The sequence below is a fragment of the Tribolium castaneum genome, chromosome 4 (genome assembly GCF_031307605.1).
Source record: "Tribolium castaneum strain GA2 chromosome 4, icTriCast1.1, whole genome shotgun sequence".
In the NCBI taxonomy this organism is placed as follows: domain Eukaryota; kingdom Metazoa; phylum Arthropoda; class Insecta; order Coleoptera; family Tenebrionidae; genus Tribolium; species Tribolium castaneum.
Genome location: NC_087397.1, coordinates 3,597,436 through 3,624,730, shown reverse-complemented (window position 1 = coordinate 3,624,730; position 27,295 = coordinate 3,597,436). Strand labels below are relative to the sequence as shown.

Sequence of the window (27,295 nt, the reverse complement as noted above, 5' to 3'; positions counted from 1 at the left end):
ACGAACCGATTTATGAAAACTGATTTATTTTTGTAAAGTAAACAATATTCAAAAAATCCCGAAACAACTTCTACATGTTCAATTTTCGCTGTTCGACTTAAAAAATCATTTTTTGTTTAGCTTATGCGTTATAGAAATATGTTTAACCTCCTTTTTTCTTTTTCTTTTTGGTTTTATGGTTTTAACACGCTGGTTGTAAAGTAATATTTTTTATGCTGTAATTTAATAATTGACCTTTCGAAAAATTAAACAGGTTCACATTTATTATAATTAATTTAATGAACATTTATAATTGTTAATTTTAAAATAACAATAGATAATTAATTTTTAATATTACCTGTCTTGCTAATTTGCAAACAATAAAAACATCATTTTTTAAGTTTTCTAGTTGCAATTTTTCTCTTATCCTTTTGTCCTAGTTACCAACATGATAATTAAAAAATGTGTTATAAAAACAATAAAATGTTATCAAAAATGTGTATTGTTGTTGTTCAGAACTTTTAATTTCTTAAATGTAACAGTCCAAGATAGTCTTGTGGGGTTGTGTCCCGGCACCTCCACCATTTTTCCCACCCACGAAGAACCAATTTTCTAAATCTCATTACTATACGCAAAGTTTTAATAACATAAACTAAACAGAAAGTATGAGAATGAAAATGTAATTGCTGGAACAGACAGTGGCGATATCTTCATTGCAAAATATCCTTATTACAGAGCACAATTTGGTCGATGCTTTGAACAGTTATCCTCACACTGAATAGATGGCGCCGAGCTCCTTAAATTTTGTACAGTAGTTGCAACCAAAATGTAAAATTTAACGTGTTTTAGCAAAAATATCGGCAAAGTGTTGCAAATAAAACGCGTAATTTCTTCAAAACGTTTATCGATGATTAGTCTATTGATTTGTGAAGGATAGAAACCTCTGTAATGAAGTTTATAAGTAGCGGTGTATTTATAAAGATGACTCATATTTATTATTGTTTTTTGTAAGTCTTCCTTCAATCTACCTGTGAATGAAACGATTAATTTGAATTATTAGTTTGTGTTGTTGCTTGTCAGGTAAGTTAAAGTTTAATTCGTCTTAATTACTTATCAGTTTTAATACTTGTGTCGTTATAAATTACTCGCCATTTAAATGAAATGCGATTTTTCTTCCGAACTGTAAACATTTTAAACGGCGCTTGATGTTAAACATGATTAATTGGCTGAGGTAAGCGCGTTTACTTTGCAAAATTTATTTTTTCACTGATATCATAATTTAGACAATTGTTTCGATGGGATTCTGAATCGCCTTATTTATTTTTTATGTTTGGAGGCCTAAAACCTTTCGCTACTCTTTTGCTGTGAAGTTTTGCACCTACTAAAACACATAACTGATTACGTTTTCGTGTAGGTAGATTATTAAAATTCGCAGGTCCATATTAAGAATGTATCGAGCACACTTTCTATAGCGTTGGACGCGCATTGTAGGCGATTTGTGACAATTTTTACACTTAAATTATCGCAAAAAATTATAATGGGCACATTATTCGCTGAATTTATGATATTACATGTGGATACAGGTGTTGCAAACACATAAGCCTTTTTAATGCTTTTTTTTTTCAAAAATAATAAAACTGGAACAGTGTTAACGCTATTAATGTTCGCTATTATGTGTTACTTTACAATTCTTATATTTTATTTTTTATATTATTCACAATTAATTGATGGTTCAGTAATCAGAGGAGAGAACAAAACCCTATGAAAATAACACGTTTACTTAGCTTGATTGTATTTTATTTATGATGTTTATTTTTTTCAAAGAAACATTACTACAATCATTTCTTATAATATTGTGCAAATTTACGAGAGATAAACAAACAAACTACTTCTTTATGGTTGTATATACAGAGTGCTCGATAGGTAAGGCCGGATCTGTAACTGATTTTTTTGAAAAAACTCAGATTATCTCAAAAAGGAATTGAATTATTTTTGCCGACAGAAATTAAAAATTTCTTATTACATTAACGAGAGGTTTTTTAATTATGAAAGCAAAACTAAATTGAATTGAAGAGGAAACAGAAGCAGATAAATCATTAAAATACAATCAGCAGGATCTGAAGAAACCAATTATAAACTATTGTTCTAAACCACACCCTATTCAAATAGGCACAGGTCAAAGAACTGCAGTCTTTCTTTGTGATTTAGATAAAACATGCAGTTGGCCCTTGATCACCAGCCCTTGGATCAAGCCACTTATTCCTCGAGTTGATTTTTTGGGACTGGAACAGGAACGAAGCCTCATGTCCTCATGACATGACAGATTCGACACCCATTGGGCCATTCACAAGGTAAGTGAGCATTCGTAACTACTAGCTGCGCTCTAATAAATTAAAAAGTCGCTTAATTGTTTTATTAGATTGAAAGGTCGTCGGTGTGTGACTTCACTCCTATTAAGTACTGTGCGAATGCGGCTTGATATCTCAGACTGCGTTCTTTCATTGAGAATTTTTTCAAAAAAAAATCCAGATTTATTTAAATCCTTGACGTAATTTTTGTGCGGATGACTTCCTTTCGCCGTTCACGGAATTTGTAATTATCTATAATCACAATTATACTCTACACTGAGTGAATACCGAATGACAATTACGTTCAATTTAGATCACGTTTTGAAATAGACATGATTTTAACAATCTTTACATCAATCGGATTGCTTCCATTACAAGGCACTGCCGGTTTCTGTGGTTAATATGTGGACTGGCAACAACAGGAGGTAGGATAAGTTGCGGTTTTCTGCACATTAAAGGCAAGTTTTCCGACAAGATTAAAATAAAATATGATGTATGATGTATTGTTTGCGCTTTGTTATGTTCCGCATTGTTTATCGCTTTATATTATCAAGATTTTTTTAATTTATAACAACACAGCAACAAAGAATCAAAACGCAACTTTGACCGTTGAAACGTTTTCCTTTTGTGTTTTTTTTTCTGTTTTCTTCCTCATTTTTGTAGAATATAACAGGTAGATATAAAATAATGTAGTCAACAGTGGGATATTTTACTTTATGAATGCGTACACTTAAGAATTTATGTGTCATCCGTTTTCCACTATTTGTCGTCTACATGATGATATACAAGAGCTTTGACGATATTTAACTCATCATATTAAGTCAACTTTTATTGTAAAAGTGTTTAATTTGTTTAATTCCTGTTTAAATTTAAATAAAAACAAAAGGTTTTTGTTCTACTATAACATTCATAGTTTTCGTCAGATCAGCTGTGAAATCGTGTAATAAAAAACAAATAAAGGTTACCTGACATCATTCTAAAAACCATTGTAAAACACGGTTATCCTTTTACCACATTGCCCGTTTTATGTCTGAATATTTATGATGAATATTTAGAGATTTTAATACTAACACGATTTTTTCTGCTTTTCTGTTTACCTTTGAAAATCGGGGGTGTTTTCCTTAAAAAGTGTCCCTCTTACTACTGATTTTGACCAATTTCTATTGTTGTAAACGCCGGCGGCAAAAAATAAATACCAGGACGCCAGTTTTACGATAACTAAATCCAAACGTCTAACAATTTATTTAATTTAGTTGATAATGAGAAAAGTGTATTTACTGTGGAATCATTTATTAATAAGTGTACAAATTCAAATCCTGTTGTGCCTTATCTTTACGTTGGTTGATCAGGCTTGACGTAGACGTCGACGTCAACAGTTGGTGGTATTAGGGGTATTTCGTATGTTTTGTTGTAATTGAAAACAATATTCACTTCTCTGGTCCGGTCCTCGCAGATTATGGACGGGTACCAGACCTCCAGTTTGTTGTCTTCGGCGTACTTCCGCACCTTCTTCAAACAGGAACACTCGAAAGATATATTGTCTATAAATGTTAGTTTAGTTAATCCGCTCTCAAACATGACGTCTGGGAAGCACTGCAGTTGGTTTGTGTTGACTTGCAGATTTTGAATAGTCCGGTTTATGAAAATGTTTTCCGGGAGTGTAGTCAGTTTGTTTCCGTTGATTCTCAATAACTGGATGGTGTGGTGACTGTTGAAAGCGTCCGGATTAATTTCAGTGATCCTGTTTGCTGAAAATCTCAGTTTCAGAGGCCTTGTTTGGTCCATGTTTTTGAAAGCTTCCGCAGGTATGGCTTTGATGTCGTTGTAAACAGCGCTCAATTTATACACTTTGGGGCTGTTTAGGAACCAATTTGGGTTGATTTCCTTTATTTGGTTGTTGTTGAGTTTCACGATTTCTAAATACGTGTTGTTGTCAAAGGCTTCCGTTTCGATTGTTGATATCAGATTTTGGGATAAATCAATTTCCTTGACTTTAATATTGTTGAATACGTTTTTCGGGATTGTGTTAATTTGGTTTTGGACGATTCGTATTAGAGCTAGAGTTGGCGTTACGTTGAAAGCGCCTTCATGAATTGTTTGTACGCTGCTGTTGACGATTTGCAAAATGGACAATTCGTTTTGGACTAAGAAGAAATTTTCACACACTTCTGGCAAAGTTTCGTTAACGATCAGCAAGTGGAAAATGTCTTTTTTATACTCGAAGGGGCTCTGCACTGTTAGGTTTTCACCGACACTGTCAATGTCTTGGAACACCGTCACGTTTAGCTTGACTGTTTGATTTTGACCACAATCACAATTCACTAACACTAGTAATGGTAAAAAAATTAATACTTTCAGGCTGTTCATTTTGGAACGTTAGTACGTCCGTCTAATTTTGAACATGATTTGTTAATAAACATGTACTTTACAATCAGTGTCGAAGTTCAACGGCTCGGATAACCCCCGTGATAACGTATCAAAGGAGCTAATTTTAAATCTTACTCGAAGACATGATTTATATTTAGATTTGCAATTACAGCGTCCGTAGACTTTTAAAACACGGGAAACAATAACGGTTATTGTAATAGATAATTTATTAGGTTTATAATTTGAAGTCAAGAGGTTGAAGTTCAAGCGAGATTTCAGATTTTTGAAGGCTGAAACTTGGAACAAATATACCGAAGGAGAAGCATCACATGTTTTAGTCCTTAAACTTGAATTACGCTACATATTTGTAAATGAAATGACATTTTTGAATGACACAAATATTTCTGGGAGTGAACCTCTTTGGAACTTAATTGGAAGCACGTCTAAAAATAGCACGTTGCTCATCTAAAAAAGGGAAAGGAAATACGAGTACATCATTAGATGATGAGCGAAATTTGCAGTAAAGCCACAACAAAAAACAGTTATTTCTGCCGTCCAAATGCCAGGTGATTAGGTGAAGACACTTTGTGAAACCATGACTCACGAAATACCAAATTATGGTGAAACTAAACCGAGTTTAACAGAATCCAAGCTGCGTCATTAAATTATAGATAAATGTTAGCAGAAAATTGGTGCCCGAGGGTAAATCAAGATCAGCTGTTCGCCAGAAGGACGTTCATTACCAGCAAATGCTTCCAATTGTCACATTTACTGAGTAATTGCCTAATTATTCATTCCAGGAACGGTCGTGAAAATATTAGATCCAAACTCATTTTGCAATTATAAGTTAATTACTTTGCTTCATTCAGTTGGATTCAGTTTATTTCAGTGGATTATTCATGGTTGTGGCCCCGGTTCGATCGAACTTCACCTGTCGCTGGAGAGATTAGTTCCAATCCACGTTCCGAACCCAATACATTGTCCTACTGTCTGACCTCGCACTTCTTCCAATAGTTGCGTAGGAGGACTTAAACGAGATAAATAAACATTCAGTGACTTTTGCTTGTTCCGGTGATTTATTTGCGCAAAGCTGGCGGCCCCAAACGAAGACGACCAACAAAGGTAAAACCAATTAATAGTTATTGTTAGTAATAAATTTAATAAATAACACCTTGCATTTTTTCGCATAATCACGTTTTATCCGGCTTTATTAATTAGATGCTGCTGTCATGAATATTTTTAGTTTTTTCTTCAGATGGCTGGAACAATAGTCGCCACAAACACGTCGTAAAAATTATGTGTTAAATTACAAGCGAAAAACGCAAATAAATTTCACATTAATTTAATTATTTCATTATTAAGTTAACGATTTAGACAGAATATTCACTGTGTCATCTAGGAATTAATTAAAATAACTCTCTCATGAGGAGTCGGTGTAATTAATACCAAATTCAGCCGTGCCATACCTGTCATTAAAAGCTCTTTTTAATATGTAAAATTATGCAGAAATTCCTTCAGCGACATGAGTGTGTGTTACATCTTGTTTTTTGTACAATCCTCATTTGTTTTTCTGTTAACACGAAATTAATTCATCGTGGAAAACTGGCAATTATGAGGGTAAAAATAAATAAGTATCTTTGTGAGTCATTAACGTATCAAATTAGTCATTTTTTGTTTGAATTTTCGGGTCTTCTAACACTTTGAAGATGTGAAATTTGATACAAATCGTCATGAAACTAGCGAGAAGCAAAGGATGTGGTTTTAATTTATCATTGTAGCTGCCACTTACTGTTTTTCGCAAACTGTTAGGGTTTGTTTAAAAACGATACGCGTTATTGTTATTTAATTACATATTTGAAGTCCAAACAGGACACTTATTGAATCAACAATTGCATCATTTACAATTCAATTATTTATGTTTTAAAATAACGGTGACACCATTGATAAATTTAGTGTGGATGCACTCTCTCGTGATTGATTGCCTGTTTAATTGTCAGAATACATTAATTTTGGAAATTCATGTTTTGAATCACTCGTATGAGTAAAACTGTGTAGGTATGCAGGTGAGTGACCGACAAAAATTATTTTTAATAAGTGACAACTCGTCATTGAAATCCGTTCAATGTTTTTCTCCTTTTGAATAAAAAAAAAAATGAATGAATTCTCTTCGAATGATGGGAATTCCGCATGATTGTCGCGTAATGATTATATTTAGCCCCTAATACGGGTTTTGCAAAAATGCTGGAAATCACGAACTGTGTTCATGCTAGACTGTTGGGTTGCTTGAATTACCTCACTTGTAGGCGGTGATGAATTATTGTGCAGACATGTCGCAGTAGCTCGAGAAAGCCGATTTTTACAAATTTGTGGGCGTGGGTAATGGGCAAATTGATTCCCGTGTTTTTGTTGCTTGAAGCAATTATTTTCAGAAGTTTCAGTAACGCATTATTAGCTTTAAAATCCTCGGTCTTTGCTCGAGTTTTTAACACATTTACTACGTTCAAGTTTCGGCAATACACCTACTTTGTGTTAGACTGATATTTATCTTGTGTAGCCTTGTATGGGTACCAATGTCATGGCTACGTCATTTCTTCTACGTTGAAAAAAAATCATTTACATGCAGAATTATTAATTGATTAATGAGCCACATAGAAAAAAAATCTCCGCAATTTCTGAATCGATGATTATTTCAGAATTAAAAGGTATGACGGGGACTGTGAACACCAAGTACACCTTAGGTGTCAAGTGACTAAGTGATCTTTTCACTGATTTATTAAAGAGATAACTGTATTACTCAGCTCTAAGAATAAGTCTTGGTACAACTTCCAAAAATGATGACAGCCCGTGACAGCATCATGAAAAGGCAATAACACTGATTTGTAAATAGTTCAACGAACTTTGGACAAGAAAAACAACTGGTCCTTTCCTCTACATACTCCAGGTGTTAGCTCAGTGGATGACAAAGGAAATATCAGAAGAATATTGTGCAAGCAGAGTGGATATTGGCACAGTTTTGCAAATAAATTTACTTAACTGTTATTGTTTACGATAAATCTCGACGACAGTTTTCAGTCAAAAAAGCACGTGCTAAATCCTTAGGTGTGATAATTAAAATTTGTGAAAGTAGTCATTATTTATTCTGGCGGCCAGATTCATGGACTCGTGGGCATATTTTATAATTAAGAACACATTTTACATAAAAATTAGAAACAATGGCAATAAATTGTAATATGATAGCGTGTCGTGACGCTACCGAAATATTCAAATTGAGATGTTTTCGTGTTTTTTTCTCCGATTACAAAACTATGGGTTACTAATCGATGCACTTTTGCAACCGTAAAAGGAAGAAATAAATTTACAATATAAATATTCATGCATGAGATTGAGCCATAATCGTTAATTCAATTATGATTTTATTCAAAATCTAGCTGTAAATTGAGAGATAAACCGGAGGATGTAGTCCTCAGAACCAGAGAAGAACAGCAAACGGTTGAATTCGCATCGTTTACGCAACGGATTTGCATTATTGAACGATGACCACAAATTTGCATTTTATATACTTCTAAATATACCAGTGACGAGTGAACACTGTTTTCTTTTTTCTTGCGTTTACAGAATGGCAAGTGAGCCAAGGCTGCGCGAATTCGGCTCAGACCGACCAGGATTATCACTTCAGGGTGTTGATTATAATAGTTCTGTCGTAAATCATGACTTAAGCTACAGTAATTAATCTGTGACTGTTCAGTACACAGGGAACAATTATCGACGATAAATAATGTTTAGTTCTGGAAATGGTAATTTTTATTGTGTAAGTAATGCGACAAAAAAGTATGATTCATCGCGAATTGTTCCTTTTCCGTCTAAAGATCAAGGAAAGGGCATATCAATAAAATAAATGTCCTAGTGTCGGACAAGTTGATTTGGAGTCGAATTCGGCTGAGCGTTTGTCCTTTGGAAGGTCCCGATCGTGACATTACTTTTTACGAGTATCATCCAACTTACCAACCTTCCATTACCATATTAGCTCCGAACCTTAGTTTAGAGGTGACAGAGCGACCCGTAAATCTCAGTTCATTGTGACTGTCTTAAGTCAGTCCGACAAGTTGTCGGAAGTCGCAGTTGAAGGCCATCTTGCACCGATTACAACAATTAATGATATCTACTTCCATGTAAAGTAACATTTGTTCCGATGGCCACTCAAACATTGCATAAATCTGCGAAGATCGCTGTTTACAGAAGAAAATTACGCAATTTCTTGAGAAACCACAGGATTTTTTCAAAAATTCTCTTTAAATAGAACTGATACACAAACACAGTTGTTTGAGATAAGCTATTGCATAAAACGTGTAGGTAAGTGGCTTTCGCTCCATGTCCATATAAACTTCCTTGTTTTCCATCTTGTGATGCTACCAGTAGTGCATCACTGTCCAAGGGTCCTATTTTACCAATCTTTAAACGGATATGTTTAATATTCATAACATTATTATAAATGGACTTGCTGTACCACGAGGAGCTCTTCAGGTGGCCACTTAACTATTCATCGAAATCAAATTTGCATTAGACGCGTATTCTGCATTGTGTGGGAATTTTATGACCACTTAAATCGATTTATTTGCCTACCAACAGCAATTTTTTAGATAATTAAACCTTGACATTGTAACAATTTAGTAAACTACCATGAATTTTAAGCAGCTTCACTCTTATATGGGCGGTTGGAAAACCAGGAAATCGCAGTGTTATTTTTCCACTGGGCAAAACACTAACATGCATTTTTTTATTTTGCATATCTATGGTCAATTACGAGAAATCGAATTGTAGAGTAAAATTACTCTTGATGTGCTTTGGTTTCGAAATTAAAAATCGTTTCAGTTTAGTAATAAGTCATGTCTTTGTGAAAAATTATTGCGTATAATACTGTGTAGGAAACGCTTCGATGAAATTATCGACCAGAAAGGATTGCTTCAAACAAGTTGATTATAAATTCTCAAATGAGGTAGAGTTTCATGTCAATAATTGTGTAGGAGTTCGATACACTTACCTGTTGCATGTCTGATTGATTGTGTTTGTAGGTTGCCATAATAATTATCAGCGATATTTATGGTTTGGGTAATTTTAGTGAAATTAAGCTCAAAGCAATTTTTTTTAGCTCACACGTCTTTTTATAGTTATGACAAATTAATTATATGTTTAATGTGATGACACATTTAATTGCTGCTTCTTAAAACTCCATCGAATGGGAAATAATCGATGATTTTTCGTTGATTTCGTAATTAAAATTAATTTGATTCGGGAAATTTCAATGTGTTGCTAAACACGCAATAAATCAAAAGGAAAAGTTTCCTTTGAAGCTTTCTTACAGCCATAAAGTACCCATGATAATGTTCATTCTTTATCCAGATGACAATAGAGAACGTTTGCAAAATGGACATAAATTCCTGACACGTTTAGCTCGTAAATTTATTACGTCGCCTATTAATGTAATTGTAAAGGACGTGTCGAGATCAAGACTAATCGTGAGAAAACACTAATCGTCTAATTTGTGTCTTGATTTAAGCTGTCATAACTACGTAGTTGCATTTTTCGGACAATTCTCAATGCAAAATAAAAACGCAATTAACGCCAATTTTTTATCATTTCATTCAGCAGCTGTCAGACGAGTGATGATTCTTTTCTTGTAAAGCGACGTAATAGTTTGTTTATTCAATTTGCACATTATTCTCGAAGAAATTTCTGACAACTGTTCTCCAAAAAAAAATCAAAAATCTTGGTAAACAAATGATGCATTGTTATTTGCTAAAATTAGTAATTGTTCGTAGGCAAGAAAAGTGCTAAAGGTCAATAAATCATTGCAGTAATAATTGCTGTCATTATAAAATATAATTACAATCGGAGGCGGTGTATAATGTAAGATTTCCGTGTTTCTGTTGCAAAGTGAGATTATTATTAATTGGTATTGGAATAACGTAAAGTCTAATTGAGTGACTTTACTTTACACAGTGAGACACAACTAGCAGAAAAAAACATTAAAATACCTAGTCATGCTAAATTAATTCTAGTTTTCGTTTTAAGTGCTTATTTTTAATTTATAATAAGCAAGGAACATTTTTCACACATCTAAATAACTTGTCTAATTTAATTTCTAAATCTACTGATCACATTTCCTTGTTTAGTGTTTTTACTAGCTAGTGGTCATTGGCATTTGCGTTTTTGGCGAAACAGAATAATAATCATTTATTAGTATATTAACAACTGTTGGTAAACACTGTCACTTTTCCTATTTGGTGGCATGACGTGTTTTACGTGTATTTGTGCTAAATTACCCACAAACACTTCTTACTCTGTGAATTTACTATCTACTAGCATCTCTTGTAGATTAGTTGATATTCATAATCTCAATCAATAAAATTTTACATTTATTATTATCTGTTAACTCGTGTTAGTATCATTTATGGGAGCAAGATCAAGTTATGTTAAAGCAAAGTGAATTATTACGTTTGTTGAAAGTAGGAATATTTCTATTCTATGATTTATTTACATTATGCAAATCGCTTTATTATTTCGCCATAAAAATGCTATTTGACAAGATTAATTATTTTTATTTGTGTGCAAGTAGCTGCGCTTATGTGACATTAACTAGTCTTAAAAAATACACATCAATACATATAATACATACTGCATTATATCCTGATATAAGAGTAATGTAAGGTGTCCCAGAACTAATTGGAAGAAGAAGAAAACTTGTTTCAGTGACACCTGTAGATAGAAACTTTTCCCATCTGCTGCGAGTAAACAAAAAAGTCATAGCAGTAAAGTAAAAATTTCTGTCTTATCATTTTTCGATAAAACTACTTAAAGGCTTGATTTTTCTGGTTTTTGTCGTGATTTTGGTCAAAATATACGGTTGGAATTTTTTTATTTTTTGGCTAAAGTTATGATGTCATCTCACAGAGAGAGTTTAGTTTTCAATAGAAAAATCATAACTCGAAAACAAAAGTCCTGGAGCAAAACGATTTGTTATGTTACGTATTAGTATTATCCTAGTAGGAAGAAGTCGTAGATCAGGGTTTGTAATGGGAAAATTATGAGACCTTTGAGCTGCATCTATTGGCGATAAAGTTGGTTTCGTTGAAATGCGAGTCCTTTTCTCCTTACCGTCTCAAATCGTGTGTAAACTGTGTATCTATCGCCTGTGTTTATGTGGGTTCAGATGACGTAAGAATTACTATTGAAACTACGATGGTTTGGTGGGGGCAAGTTGAGTCGCTTTTTCAGTGTGTTCCTGTATGTGAGTGAGTTTGCGTTGCGTCTCTGCGTATCTGTTCGTTCATCGGTTCATTTTTTACAAGAATGGCACGTGCCACCGAATACATCACAAGCCAAATAAACAAACATGTCGAAAGTGCAAACAAATATTAGTGCCATACACCATGCAAAGTTCCTGCACGAAATGTTGGTAATCACACCGGTGCCGATATTTTCTCTATATTATTTTTAAACGTACGTTGGTGTCTATCCTAAATTTAAGTCGTACATGCGAAACGTGGAGAAATCAATTTTCCAAATGTCACGACTCTCGAGGACACCACATTGTTAGTTTGCCGTTAGTTTTGGAAAATTTCCGCGGAAAAATGGAAAGTGCAGTTATGACTCCGGGAAATACTCGATTGAAAGTACGCGGGAAAAATAAATCGTTAACGCGGCTCCTGAACCGTAATCACAGCTTGAGCAATAAAAACAATCGGAATGCTAGACCCAATTCGTTGAGGAGCAGCTCGAACCAGAGACATTTAAACCATTTTCCGAAGAGTGTACGCTGTAATCAGATCGATAACGCTGCCTTCGTAAACAATATCAACAATGGAAATGATACTGAAGAGAGGAAAATTATTTTCCATGGAAATTTTACAAGGTAAGGGCCTAATTGCCGCTTCGTCGTGTGATGAATGGATGCGCTGGTAACGCAAACAGTAAAAATGAATGAGTATTTCCCATGTCGTCCGTTCTTACCATTGTTTTGGTTGTTGCAAAAGAACGTTACCTCATTAGATTCCAATTATTTCAATAACACATAATTATTCCTGTTATGATTAGCTATTTACACTAGTTATTTATTGTCAATAATTACTTCTTGTTTATTGAATACATACCTCCAGTTATTTATGAACAAACAAAATATCTTCACTTGTAAGTAAGTGGCTTTGTCACAATTATAATAAACACGTATTTTTACCATTGTGAAAAGATCTATTTTATATGTACCCAAAATTAACAAAAAGGAGGCTGTAACTTATCTCCTAATCTCTTTTATCAGTTTGTTGGGTAATTACAATGTTTATGATAAGATTTAGAAAAGCTTTCTCCATTATCCTTTGTTTTAAAAAGGAAACATGGCATTCTCCCATCTAATACAGTGTGATACACAATTTTTTTAAAACAGCTGCCGTTAAAAATACGATAGAGCTAAGAAAACTTTTTGGGGTAGGGAGTTAATGTTTGATTCCATATTTGATATCCCCATATTTAATCTTTAATATGTGTTATCACAAATTTTTATTCAGCCTGTACATCATTGTTATCAGTCAAATGGATAAAATTTCGTATGACTTCTAATCAAAATTCAGGGCGAAACATTATACAGTAAAACCTCTGAACAACGGACACCGATGGGGAATTTTTAATTGTCCGTTGTAGAGAGGTGTAGATTTTAATATAGGTTTTCTTACGTTCCTACAAAAATGTCCGTTGTCAAGAGGTGTCCGTTATTCGGAGGTGTCCATTAGAAAATAATCTGACAATATAAAATGCAAAAAGCGTCTTTATTGCCCATTTGAATTAATTGGTATCAGTACAACATTCTGCCGGAATTTCTGTTGCAATTTTCGAAAACATGCCATTCTTGTTTTAAGCGGTCAATTAAAACAAATGGAATCTGTTGACATTTGGTTTAGGTAACTATTTATTTATAACTTCCTAATGAGATCAGTGTAAATATTTATACATTAAATCCTTGGATAGTTAATAGCTTTGAGACAATTTGTCATTATTTAACAATGCACACCCTTATTTACCGTTTCGGTGCTCAGTGGACAAACCCTAATTGATTTTAGTTTGCATTTCGTTCCACGTAACAGTTCCGTCTGTGACTACCCATCTATTTGAATCTGCACGGTCGAATGGTTAATGTTGAACCGTTCCAGTTTCACTTAATCTAAATAATTTAATAAAAACGACGTAATAACAACGATAAGCGAAAGAATCGATCGTGCATATTAGCATTATTTTAAATCTTGTTTCACAGCATTGACACACCCTTCACCTAACATCCTGGTATGAAATTAACTATGATTTAATTTTTCTCCAGAATCATGACTCCGATTTGATCATGATTTTTTTCAAACGTTTTGTCAAAAAACTGATGATGGGTTTTAATTACGCAAATAAACTGCGTTCTATTCCATTGACGTGGACGGCGTTTTTCGAATTTTAGAAAAGCCGGCGTAAAATTTCGTTTATTAAATCACTGGCTGATGACGAGTCGCTCGAGATATTTACAGGGAAAATTAAAATAATGCCAGTCAAGGACTGCAATAAACGAGGAACTGTTTCAACGTCTGCCTCAAGGCGTCGCGTTGTCTGCCATCTTCCAGTGCAGGTTGTCCGTTACACTACAAGGCTTTTGAATAAATTGAGACAGTCTCAAGGAGCCGAAAATAAACGTAACTGTATTCTGATAATTGACTTAACCGTTTATTAGCGATTGACGAAATTTGGTCGCGATGCGCGCGTTTCTCCCACAACAAAAATTAACTAAACAATGGAGATTGCAATAATTATTACCTCACACGAATGGAATCACATCGATAACTGTTTAAACAAATGTTAAAAGGAGTGTCCCGGTGTTGCCTTAAATTGATACAAACTCGTGAGCATTTATTACGTTTCTTTTTTTCCAGTATTAAGTTTTTATTTCCACCATAACGAGTGATGGACGTCCATTGAACATATTTAAATTTAATGAATTATTTAGATTGTGACCATCATTTTCTAGACATGAGATCATTTCCTGTAGCTTAATATAGTAAAAGCGAACTTGAACGTTGACTTCTGAGTATTTGGCAAAATCATTTCGTGCAATTCGCACTAGGGGATAGTCAATTGACACCACTATTTTTGGCTTTTGGAATTTTTTCTCACGATCTTTCACCGTTACGAACGACTGAAATGATGTCATACGAATTGTCCGGTGTCTATGACCAATTTGGAAAAACACCTCGTTTTTGTAAAAAAGCGAATTATTAAAATTTAATAGCCACAGTCAAGGCCAAAGGTCAAAATGTCAAATCGCTTTTTAACGCGATTTATTTCTTTGTAATTCTGAATCTCCAACCACATTTTACCCATCCCACGCTTCATTTTTAATCATAATATATTTCCTTGCCCAGATCCTTCCAGGAAATGTGTAGGGAATAATGTCGAAGTTAATTTTTTACTCTATTCTGCGGTTTTGTTTTTGAAAATTTTGGGCGACAAACAAACGGGATAAACAATAATATGAAATATTTTCGGCCTTTATCGCGACTTGTGTTAATAAATTGATAATTGATAAAGTTATCACGACCAGTTAATGTTTAAATTTGTACATGACATCATCTGCGATAAGTACTTGTTCATATATTGATCATTTATTCCCCAAGTTTGTGAAATTGTCTTGCGGGGTCGTTTACACACAAAAAAAATTGTTTTAGCTTTATGCTTAACAGGTGATTTAAAAAACTGGAACTGGCTCTGTAGGTGATCGTTTAAATCCCGCTGTAGACTCCCGTGTAGTCTATTTTTATCCAGATTTATGGCCCATAATAAAGCGCTTCGATTTCGTTAAGTTGGTACTTTCTTTGCAAACTGAAATATAAAAATAAATCGTGACGGAACCGGAGATATTTTTATTTATGCAGACCAAAACAAAGCGAGCAAGACATTTTCCGTGCTGATTTTCTCGCCATAAATTAATTTTATAATTGTTTCAATTAATCAACTGCTAACAGAAAAGTATAAACCGCTGATGTAAAATATAATTAAATTGCCATTACTCATGTCTTCACGCCATTTGATCAGGAAAATGTTACGTTTTGATCCCTCTATTTAATATATTGACAAATTGCTATCTTATCGGAAGGGTAACCGAAATGTGGCGAAAATTCTGCACGGACTGACCTTGTTGGAGCGCCAAAGGTTAGGCTTTATAATCCTAGCAGTCGCAATGACCCCGCGGTGGTTATTAACACTCTCGAATGAATCTGTGATGACCTCATATAAAACGTTCCTAATCAAATAAATAAAGCTTTTATCCTTCCGAATGTGACAATAGGTTAATAAAGCAAAGTGCTGAATGAAAATAACTGATTCATTGTGCGAAGGAAATTTGTTTAAACATGTATTATGACGATGTTAGAGATGTTTCCTTTCTAAATACACAGCGAGGAATCGAGAGTTGCAAGCAGCAAACAACACCAAAGGTTGTAATGGTTATTGTGGCAGATAATTAATTAACTCTAAATGATCGTAGCAGTTGCTATTGCGAGTTACCACATAAGGGAAAAATGCAACACTCTTCTCTGGCTGACTTTCGCCTCGGAAGTAAACACCTGAATATCTAGGCTATCGGTGCAATAACTTAGCAATCGCCCACATAATGGCAAAAAACCGCCAGTAGTAACCTTGCGCAAAATACCTTCATATAAAATTTTATTCCACCCGATACGTTTACTTTACGGTAATCGCATAATTAAGGCACGCATAATAATGGTGCGGTGACATCATGCCCTCCGTTTATTAACTTGCTGGTGGGTAATTGCGAATAGAGGCTTATTAGGAGATGATGACGAATTCGGCATCTAGGTAACTTTTGCTTAATAACCAAAAGCAACACACAAATATAGATGATGTCATCGTCCAGACCGTGCTTTCGCTCGAGCGATGGTCGCAGCAGGTAAATGTTCAATTTTTGTTGCCACCAAGGCTCTTATACAAGACAACCCGGAAACGATATGGTCACGTGTAAATATCAGATAAGATACGTTATCACATCTGGACAAAATTCGGAATTCTCCGAATTCGTGGCCTGAAACCCAATCCGGTGATGATTGCTATCAATCGCCGGACTGTAATTTATGTCAATTAAAACTAATTAATGGCGCAAACAGCCGAATTCGCCAAACCTTTTAAAACCCATCGCAGGTAATACTGTACACAGCTTTCGATTATATTAGCACTTCATTAATTAGTGTGTTTGCACAAGAATTGCGCGGCTTTTTCCACGTAATTATGAATTTTCCATTCTTAGCTGCAACAGTTTAGACGGCGACTCTGACTATTTCCGTTTGATAAAAGTCTTGTATTACTGAAAGAAGGGTTTTCGCATTCCTCGCAAGTAAGAAGAACCTGTTTCCAACACCGTAGCCATGTGGGTGTCGTGGTGTCATTCTTTCCAAATAGCAATAGTTTCCGTTCTGGAGCGGATGCGTGTAAAATTACGCATTTTGACGTTATTGAAGCGCCTATAGGTTCAGTTTTTTGAATAGGAATCAGAATGACTAAGCTGAATTTGCGATATCGATATAAGTTATTCGAATGAATCTAAATAAATTAGTGAGATTGCACGATAAATTTGTTACAGTGAATGTTTGCAATTAGCTGAAACGATTTTATCTTCCTATGTTTTTCTAATGGTATGATATTTGTAATTAATTGGAAAAACGATTTGAATTAGATACTTGACAGCTCGGAGAATAATTAAAGTGCAATTTCAGTGTCAGATAAACATATCTACTGATTTATGCAAACGGTAGAAGTAGACACCTATTATTAGATTATTAAAAACCGTGTTTAATGGTCAGTAAGTAAAAGTGTTACTCGTGATAATAGCCACATGCATGCTATAATTTTGCATTTAGTAAGCCACACTAACCCAATTCTGGCTGATACGCTTTGTTCTTATAATCAGTGTTATAATTTTAAGTTTACTGCAAACACCAGTGACACTTTTAATATTTGGTTGCCGATGTTTAAACAATGCCAGTAAAGTTATTAAACCATTTATGTAGTGTTTGACTCAAGTTGCTGTGCATAGTCAACATGAAACTGACGATTTCATGTATTAGACAAGGTGTTAAAGCCAATTACGTCGACTTTTATCACCTAATCATTCTTGCATTTTATAAATTCCAGAGTGAATAGAGACAAGGTCAGTTTTCTAGCTTTTTTCCCTCAATATTGGCACATTTTTCATTTAATAATCTTATGTGTACCGGACATTTGTTGCCTTCCCACACGCTTATCAGTGTTATTGTGCAGGTTATATAACATTACTTATAGAGGAGTCGTCTTACATCTTCCGCTCCGATATCAACACATTTTAATCGTTTTGATTAATAAAGCGCTTTTCTGCGGAAGCTTCATTCGCATCATAGGCTCTAGTGTTAGGTGTTTCTCTGTTCACTGTTTGAACTAACACGAAAAAAGGTATGTTAATATTTACGTTTACACCTATACACCATTGTAGCAGTTGTTTACCTTTCAAGCTCTTAATGAGCAAAGTTCTAACAGTAATTAACTCGGAGCTAATTGCGAATTGAGAACAATTCAAATAAGTCACTGGACAAGTTACCTTTACATTGACAAGCTGGAATGTTATCGTAAACATTTCTATTTTCTGCTTTTCTCTATGTATTGCATAAATAATTGATAGCTTATTGCCTCATTTGTCGATTCGCGTGTTCTGCCCACAAATATTTGCCAATTTCACCGGTAATGACGTCACGCCAGCAGATACCTACATTTCAAGCAAACCCACACTTTTTCAAAACCCGATAATCCTCAGACACAACAGTAAGATGGAAAGTGACCGGTTTTTGCAGACATATTTACTAAATTGCCCGATGGGTGGATAATATGGCCATCTAACTGTTAGCAAAATTTAAATAACATCTCATTATTAGCAACAATAACTGCAACAGCACTCCGCATTTACGTAAGCGACGAGCTTTGAGACGCTTTATTACAACTAATAAAATCATATTAGAATGTTGATGCTAATTTTTCAATTTTTTTATTGGAAAACACCTGTTAGTGCAAACATTTAGTAATTCAGTCACTTTCCCCTTTTTTTCTTTACAAAATTAAGAATTTGTTAAACTTATTAAAGCTATTTAAACCACCATTGGAGATTTTTGAAAATAATTGACAAGAACAACAATAATACACAAAAAAAATATATTACATAAAAGTTAAAGGAAGAAAAAGTAACTGTTCGTGTAGAATATTGTTTCAGGTACCGACACTTAAAAAATATTTAGTAATTTATTTAACTGAATAAATTTTATTATAGAAAAATAGATAATTGTGAGATTCATCTTTTCTGTTGTACGAATTGTTTCCGTGTTTCTGTAAGCATTGACAGATATTTGCCTGTAATATGAATTATCAACATACTCGTACTTATATCTCATGACTATGATCTCACATCATGGGCGTTTTACCATGATTTATAGCTCACAGGAAGTGTTCAATAAGAGGTACACTACAACAACGTGCATCACGAAATTAATCAGCATAAATCAAAACATACTTTATATACTTCCAACGGTTTGTTCTTCGAAATAACTGTTTTTCTGTTGTATGTAAAACACAGATAAATCATTAGTAACGTAATAAGCTATATAAAAGTTGATTATGTTCCATGCTATTGTTAACATCCTGAGACGAGTATTTTTGACTATCCTCGCATATTTACATTTATCGTTAACACGACTCAATTATAAACCATTCAAACCTTGGAAAATTTGCACAAGGCAAAAACAAATTCGTTTAATTTTTCCTTACATTATCATTTTAATCACCTCATTAATCCACATCGACAGCCATTTATTTGATTTTAATATTGTTTGTAGTCATTGTTAGCGTCTAGACGAGCGGTTTTAAAGTGAGTTTTTCGAGATATTTGAGGACAAAGGGTTATGAGCAACTCGGCTTTAAAATATGTAATGGGATATAAAACAATGAACGACCCACGCTGTCTGTTTGAGTAAATTGTATAAATTAGACGCAGCACGCAATGCGATTAAAACCCTAGCTGTGATCAGGGCCGGATTACCAACAGGCCATCTAGTCGAAAAAACGAAAAATAAGTAATTGAGGGGCCTCCACCCATAATCCGACCCTGTATGTCGGCCTAGCCAGCAAAAGCCCGGATAATCTCACGCATCCCATATTTTACGCACTTAGGGCGCTATGAATAACGATGACAGCACGTCCACGTGGAGGGGCTCCACATATCAACAACTTCTTTAAATTCACCAATTTCCGCGTAATTAAAGCAAGGCCGCGGCCGCAAATTTAACCACAATTGCTCGAAAATATGGGCCAAAGTAAATGGTTCATGGTCGTGGTTATTTTTTGAATGAAATCGCGAATTGGTTTGCAAATTTCGCCGCGACCTAATAAATAAATTCAATGTCGACGTGAGAACAACTCGGAGAAGAGCAGAGGTCTTGGGGCAACGTTCTTAATGTATTTTTCAAAGCGAGTCGGTGGCTTTTGCCAGCCCCTGATGTCATGTCTAAATTTACAAAGGAAGGATGTTGATACGACATGCACAGTGGCCATTCGAATATAATATGTTTACGTACAGCTTCGGACTGTGACCTCTGGGTATCGACTGTGACAGAAAAATGAGATCACCTTTTAATAAAACCATTATTTTGACATTATGGAATCGTTCGAGCCCACAGAGGAGCACTTGGCAAAGTGCGCCACTTTTCGGTGGCTTTGACGATTGGCCCTGATCTCGATTTCAAGTATTTGCAAACAGATTTTAGTGGTATTATCATGATGCTGCTCATTGTTGAGACTAATTAATCAGCTCACGTGGCCGTACACACGTTTCTGGCGACTTTTGGATGTTTGCCATCAGAAAGGTCGCAAAAGTAAAGATGTCGATTGCTTTACATAATCCAAAATAGGTGTTTAGGGTAATTATTAATTAATCTTGGTCTTATTGGAGATTTGATTTAAATTATGTATCTGCCAAGTTACTGATTTTTATCGTCTTATCTCAATGTGCTGTTTTGATAATGTCTGCTATCATGGCTTTGGACCAGTTTTAAAGGATCATCACTTATTTTTAGCCTCTGGACGATAATTAAATAATTATCTGCATCGGGTAATTAAAAACAAATATATTTATGGTCACATATCAGCTTTTTCAATTCATTGCCACCCAATAATTTAAACTTAAACTAAATTATTCCCCGCCCTATTTCAGTTTTTTTAATCGAACTTAGTCATTCTTAATGTACCTTAATGTAAATGAGACAAAGTATGTGAGATTACTTTGCTCGTACAGACCTGAGCCCCATGACATCAGTCCCCCAAAAGGCGCTTACATCATGGCTAAACATTGCATTGAATGACCTGCCACGACTGTAACCCTTGTCAAGAAAGGCACGCAACATTTTTCAACTGTTGGCGGCGGCACGATGAAAGGCATTTGGTCCAGCGAATTTACATCGTGATTTGATCATTTCCATTTTTGATTACTTAAATAGTCGGCAAAAAACTGACGGTATTTTTTGCTAGGCACCTCTTGTATGATTTTATTTAATTATTGTTGATTGCGGATTGTTGTATCGTGCTGATATAGAAACCTCGTCATGAAAGTTCAAGATGTCATGCCTTGCCCCTTGACGGACGTCACTTTGTTTAGTACTAAATGGAGAAGTAAAAATAGAGATGATCTACACCTAGACGGCGGATTCAGGCGCCATAAATGCCAATAAACCCGTAGTTTGATAAAAAATGCGTGCCCTCACGCAAAAATTGTGAAGCCCCCAAGAGGGATTTTGAAAAATTACTCACGAATTAGCAATTTTGCAGTACATTTATTTGACTTGTTTGTGTCTGGAGCATGCAGACACTTGCAGAAAAAGCCTACAACCACATCCTTGTTCATAGATAAACTATTTATTAACCTTGTATTTTGTTTTAGCGTGTGAGTTACACGACTGGAAGAGCATGTCATGTGTGTACATTGCATTATGAAAATTCTGTTTAGTTGATGTTTAATCGCCGAAGAGGATTTGTTTATGTAGCGTGTGGTGTGTGTGATAACAGACTGCAATGCTTCATCGCTTGTGTGTGAATTTAATAATTTTCTTGTGAGTATTTTCTGATGAATGAATAGTTGAATGTGAAGCAATCTAGTTGAATGAATGTATAACACGACACCATGAATTATGACTTATGATTACAACGTTGACTTTTGGAGTGTACGATTTATTAATAGTTTATCTCATTTTTCTTGCCTGCTTGTATGAGAAAAATTTATTGATGTTGTTTGGCTTGTTGCAGAGAGGTTTACAATGCAATATGCCTTCGGTTAGGACACACCCTTTATATTCCTGAAGATTCCGTGCAATCTGTTTTTAACGATATGCAGCTTTATCCATCGAAAGATCAAGGTAAGGCGAAATTGACTTGACCGGATCTGACCATTTTTCAAAATGTCATATTATTTTACAATTGAATGACACAGGAATATAGAGTTTTCGAGAAATTACATTTTCGCATTTAAATTAATCTAGTGGCTACGTCAGATAACCAAAGTGATAATTCGTTGATAAGAAACTAGTAGTTATATATTTCGAATTCTTTTTAATTTTTTCGTGACCATCTGAAATGTGTCTAGAAAGTTTACGTAAGTAAGTAGAATTTTCAGTAAATACGTGTATATTGTTACAGTTTTTTCAACACAATTTTATTTTATTTACATTGTTTGTATTAATTTTTTTAAGTTTGATTATATTTCTACAATAATTAATAAAAAAATAAAAACAAAAAATAGTGAAAATTGTAGTTGCTTGAGTTTTGGAACAGTTCATATGCAACAAAAATCGTTATAAGTATCTGTTTAAAAATTAGTGTATTATCTGTTGTTCTATGACTCTATGTAAATAGTTATAAAGATATGCAAAGAAGCATTAAATGGAAGGTCGTGTTTATTGTTTGTAAACTTATTGTATTATTCTCCTTATTTCAAATTTATAAAAAGTGTCGGTTTTTATTTATTTTTTTGTGATTTTTCCTGCTTTCTACTAAAGTTGTGGGTATTTGCAACATATTTAACTTTTTCATTTAAAGAATCTCTTTTCCTTTTTGTTTTTTGGTGTATCTTTGTATTAATTCACTATTTTTAATATTTGAGATATAGATGATGCATTGGATTTATAGATTATTTACTTAACTTCTGTGGTGAAATATATTGCGATTGATGACATCACCCTTCCAGAGTAATGAAAAATCAAGATATGGCATCGTCAGTCGATAATTAGTTTATTTACTTATCTGGAGTATTATCAGTTTTATTTTGTAGCCCACTTTTTGAAGTGTAAAACATTTTGTATTCTATTTGCTACTGATTATAGTTCTAATTATTCACTATTATTATTAAAATCAAGTACTGTTTAAACCAGTCCTTAAGATTTTTTATTTAACAAATTCTGGAAATTGGTAAGAATTCGAAAGCAATTTAGGAAATTGTCAACATTAAAACGAGTGCGTTAATAGCATAGCTAATGGAAAATATAGAAAGAATACATTATACAAAAATAACAAAAATAAAAATAACCCTCGTGTACCTTTATTATTAATTATGATTTTTTTTGAATGCGGGTGCATTGATCCGGTGCCACTTCTTTTGTGGGCGAGTGTACACCTGCCAAATCAATAATATGAGTGTATAACCTCACAAATAATATGACATTTAGGTTATTTTGAAAATAAAATGCACAACAAATAGCCAACCCCCTGTTGTTTTTCAGTGTCAGAAATGTTGAAGTGTGCAAGACAGTGCGGTCGACGAAATGGGGCATCTAAGTATCTCACCTTTGGCGAGTTTTGTGTCTTTGTTCGAGAAATGCAAAATCAGAATCCGAAGCAGAACCGCAAAATACAGTCATGTAAATCGAACAACAGTGAGTGATTTTAAGTCGTTTCATTCAACTTTTAACTAATCCCAACTGATATTTTATTTTTAGAATGTGGAAATAATTGTGAGGTATTCTTAGGAGGGTCATGCAATCCCACAACATGGAGAGCCGATACGGCAATTCCAGAGCTCCAAAAACACGGTATTACGTTTTATAATCCAGTAAGTTTAGTCTCGGGTTTGTTTTACGAAACTAAGTTGGTTATTTGTAGCAAGTTTCGATGTGGGTGCCTGAACTGGTGGCCCAGGAGCACGATGCTAAACAGGCCGCCTCAGTTTTGCTCTATGTGGTGGACAACCAAACTAGAAGCACTGTTGGCATGATTGAAGTCGCGTATTTGGTGGCTTCAGGGCGGTGTGTTGTCATTGTTGCACACTCGTACAGACCTGGGCAAAGTATCATGGGGGAGACAATCACGCAGAGGTTTGTCACATCCTACATGACTCACTAGCTGTTATTACCTCGAATTTTTATTTAGGGAGTATAGAGATTTGGTAGAGGGCCAGACAACGTTATTAACGCTAGTTAGGAGTAAAGGGATTAAAGTCCACCAAACTTTGCCCTCAGCTTTGCAATGCACTGCGAAGATTTTAAGAAATGTTAGCAACGATATGACACCCGAAGAACAGCTAACTATGAAACTGAGGTTTGTATCAACCGAAAAAATGTACTTGTTAGGTTTCTCTTTTAACAAAACATTTATTTCGGCCGCTTATTAATCAGAAACAAAAAACTGATTTTTCTGTTACTGCCAAACGCACTCTTATTACAGAAGGTTTCGCTAAAATAACCCGAAAATTGTAAGTACTTTCTTGCACTAAAGGCGCAGTTTTTCCTCGAATTTGCTCATTTATAAGCTAGTAAGCACAAAAAAGTGCAATTATTTTGCGAAATTTAATAAAAGAAATCTAAAAATTAAGTAGGAAATTCTGATACCGTTTGCCAAAATCGCTAGAAATGAAGGAAATGCCACAAAGTAGCACCGGTTTGTGTAAATGATGTTCAAATTTTTTGGCAAAAGTTGGGACAACTGTGCGCTAATCGGTCTTAGATATTATGAAATTGCGATTTTTGTTGCGGTTTGTATCGCCTCCGACTACAAACCGTACATAAATTGCGTGTGTCGGTCTAATAATAACCAGACGTGGGACTCGCATGTCACACATATCATGTTCTAATAATTTTTTCCGTTGTTTCAGAAAATTGCGGGAAATTTTTGACTCCTGTGGAGGTCCAAACGGTGAAATAGATTCGTTAAAATTTATGAAAGCCTTCCAGCAATTAACTCAGCGTGAACTAACGAATAACGAACTTTACAAGTATTTTACTCCCAACAACAAAAGCATCACATTTGAGAAATTCTGCATGTTGATGGCGGAACTGACCAGCGACAACTGTGATACGAGCACGACAAATGGTAGATTTTCTGATCCTTTATATTGGACGTGCGCACTTTTGAAGACTCGGCATTTGCTCAATTCTTACGTTATCGAACCAGTCTTAGGTAGTTTACACACAAACATGTTTTTTTAACACTACTCGAAAAGCTTTTTTTATTTTGTTTGTCATCCTGTTCGAAATGCTGACTTTCAAAAGTGTTCATCGTTTTGTTTATTTTCGCACATTGCACACATTTTTACGGGTCGAAAGTGCACTTTGTATAGTTATTGACAACGTATATTTGACCTAGTCCATTTTTTAGGGTGGGTTAGTCAGCCGTTTCAGCGGCAATGTTCGACAAATAACAACACTTGCAACGTGGAAAATTCTGTACTAAATGGTACAATAGACGAACCCTTCACCAACACGTCATTTAAAAATAAGTATGATGTGTTTCTTGGTGGAACGCATAATTCACTAAGCAACTGGCGAGAAGATGTAGCAATACCAACGTTGAAAAAATACAATATAAGGTATAATCCAGTTTCTACGAACGGATATGAAGTATTAGATAATAAGAGTGTGAGTGATGAAGACGTCTTGGAGTGGAAACAGATGATGGATGGTGCCGATGTGTTATTGTTTGTCATAACGGAGGATACGAGGTCATTGACAACTATGATCTTGGCCGCTCATTACATTGCAATAGGAAAAAACCTTGTCTTGTGTGTCCAGCACTTGCCAGAAGAGAACTGTGTTGTTGGCAATGAATCTGTAAGTATTGGTTGAACAGTCCCAAAAATACGATCACTTTTAAATCAAATTATTTAAATTTGGTGAAAAATATAAAAAAACTCGAACTTACAAAAATGAGAGACAATGCAGTTTAAAAGTCATCGGTTTCACTTAAAATTTACTATATTCCAGCGCTGGCCAATTTTCTTTCTTTTATTATGAGCAAACTACGTTTCGAAAAATTAATTTGGACAGAGCTGGACTGTTGTTTGAGGTAGTGGTTTTGATTTGTAATTTGTTTGTAACAGCTGTCGGAGCAGGCGATAAAAGACTACAATCGCGGGAGGGTGTACGTAACAGATATGGCGAAACGTAAACAAATTCCAGTATTTGAAGACATCGCAGAAGCTGTGCAATGTGTAGTCAACATGATACAGAGCAGATAGTCAGATACCTCACATTTTGTTTTATAAATGAATTGGAATTTTCATTTCATGACACAGGAAAAACATATTTGCTCTCTTGAACGGTTTTGTAAGGCAGCTCTCTTCCTGTAAAGCAGCTCGTTTCAGGTGAAATGGAATTTTCGATAAATACGCTTTTATATTTTTATTATTTGTTATTAATGTTTTAATGTAACTCTAATTTCATTGTTATTGAACACTTATTGGTGCAGTTTTTTATTTGTTTGATCATTGTAACGGAAATCTAACTTGTGGATGTTTCCCACTAAGATAATGTTAGATGTAAAGTGGTATAATTTTTATTAACTGAAATTCTTGTTTAACAGCTATACTTTGATATGTACAGTGTAAAAAGTGATGAAGGTAGCTAATGTTGGCAAAGACAAGTTCCTCTCTCAAATGTAAATACGGCTGCTACTTAAGTTTGTTGGGTATAGTTGTTAAATTCTTGGTAAAACGATGATATTATTTAAACATCACTCCAACTATAATACCTATTTCACATTTTTTTCATTAGTTTGTAGGTAATTCGTTAAATTTATACAAAATTGTGCAGTAGAGTAATTTATTATACATATTATAATATTGTTGTGTTTTGTGCAATCAAGGGTGGAAAGCCAGCTGGTGTTTCAAGTACTTAAAGTGTGGATGCTGCAAAGATCCCTATGTTTTATGCATTTAAGTCAGAAGGCAAATGTGGTCCAAGTCATATTTTTCACATTTGCTAGATTGGAAGCGGAAGGAAATATAGTACAACCTATTTTCTTACAGTTTATGACTATGTGATTTATTTGATGACAAGGTAGCCATGGCAGAAAGTAACATCAGTATTGTAAGAGGTGTTGTGCATTTTTGCGCGAGTTTGTTTCAACTGCCGAAGTTTACATATTTGGGAACGAAGTGGAGATTTTTATCTCCTTGGGCATGTTCTGTACCTGAAAAAATATATGAAGAAGGAACTAATATTTTTATAATAACAGAA

General features: G+C 34.5%; 1 protein-coding gene across 6 annotated transcripts; it reads left to right on the top strand.

The window, feature by feature from the left end:
* The first annotated feature begins 877 nt into the window (after positions 1-877).
* raw lies at positions 878-27,295 on the top strand. Of its 6 annotated transcripts, XM_064356470.1 has the most exons (10): positions 878-1,059; positions 2,188-2,330; positions 22,098-22,207; positions 23,567-23,719; positions 23,783-23,895; positions 23,946-24,157; positions 24,213-24,380; positions 24,934-25,238; positions 25,437-25,888; positions 26,158-27,295. In XM_064356470.1, exons 2-10 carry the CDS (start codon positions 2,296-2,298, stop codon positions 26,293-26,295), a joined length of 1,686 nt encoding a protein of 561 aa, XP_064212540.1. In that variant the 5' UTR covers positions 878-1,059; positions 2,188-2,295; the 3' UTR covers positions 26,296-27,295. The 6 variants fall into 6 exon arrangements, with proteins under 6 accessions (XP_064212540.1, XP_064212541.1, XP_064212538.1 ...); XM_064356471.1 differs by lacking the exons at positions 878-1,059; positions 2,188-2,330 and adding an exon at positions 5,629-5,816; XM_064356468.1 differs by lacking the exons at positions 878-1,059; positions 2,188-2,330 and adding an exon at positions 11,947-12,603.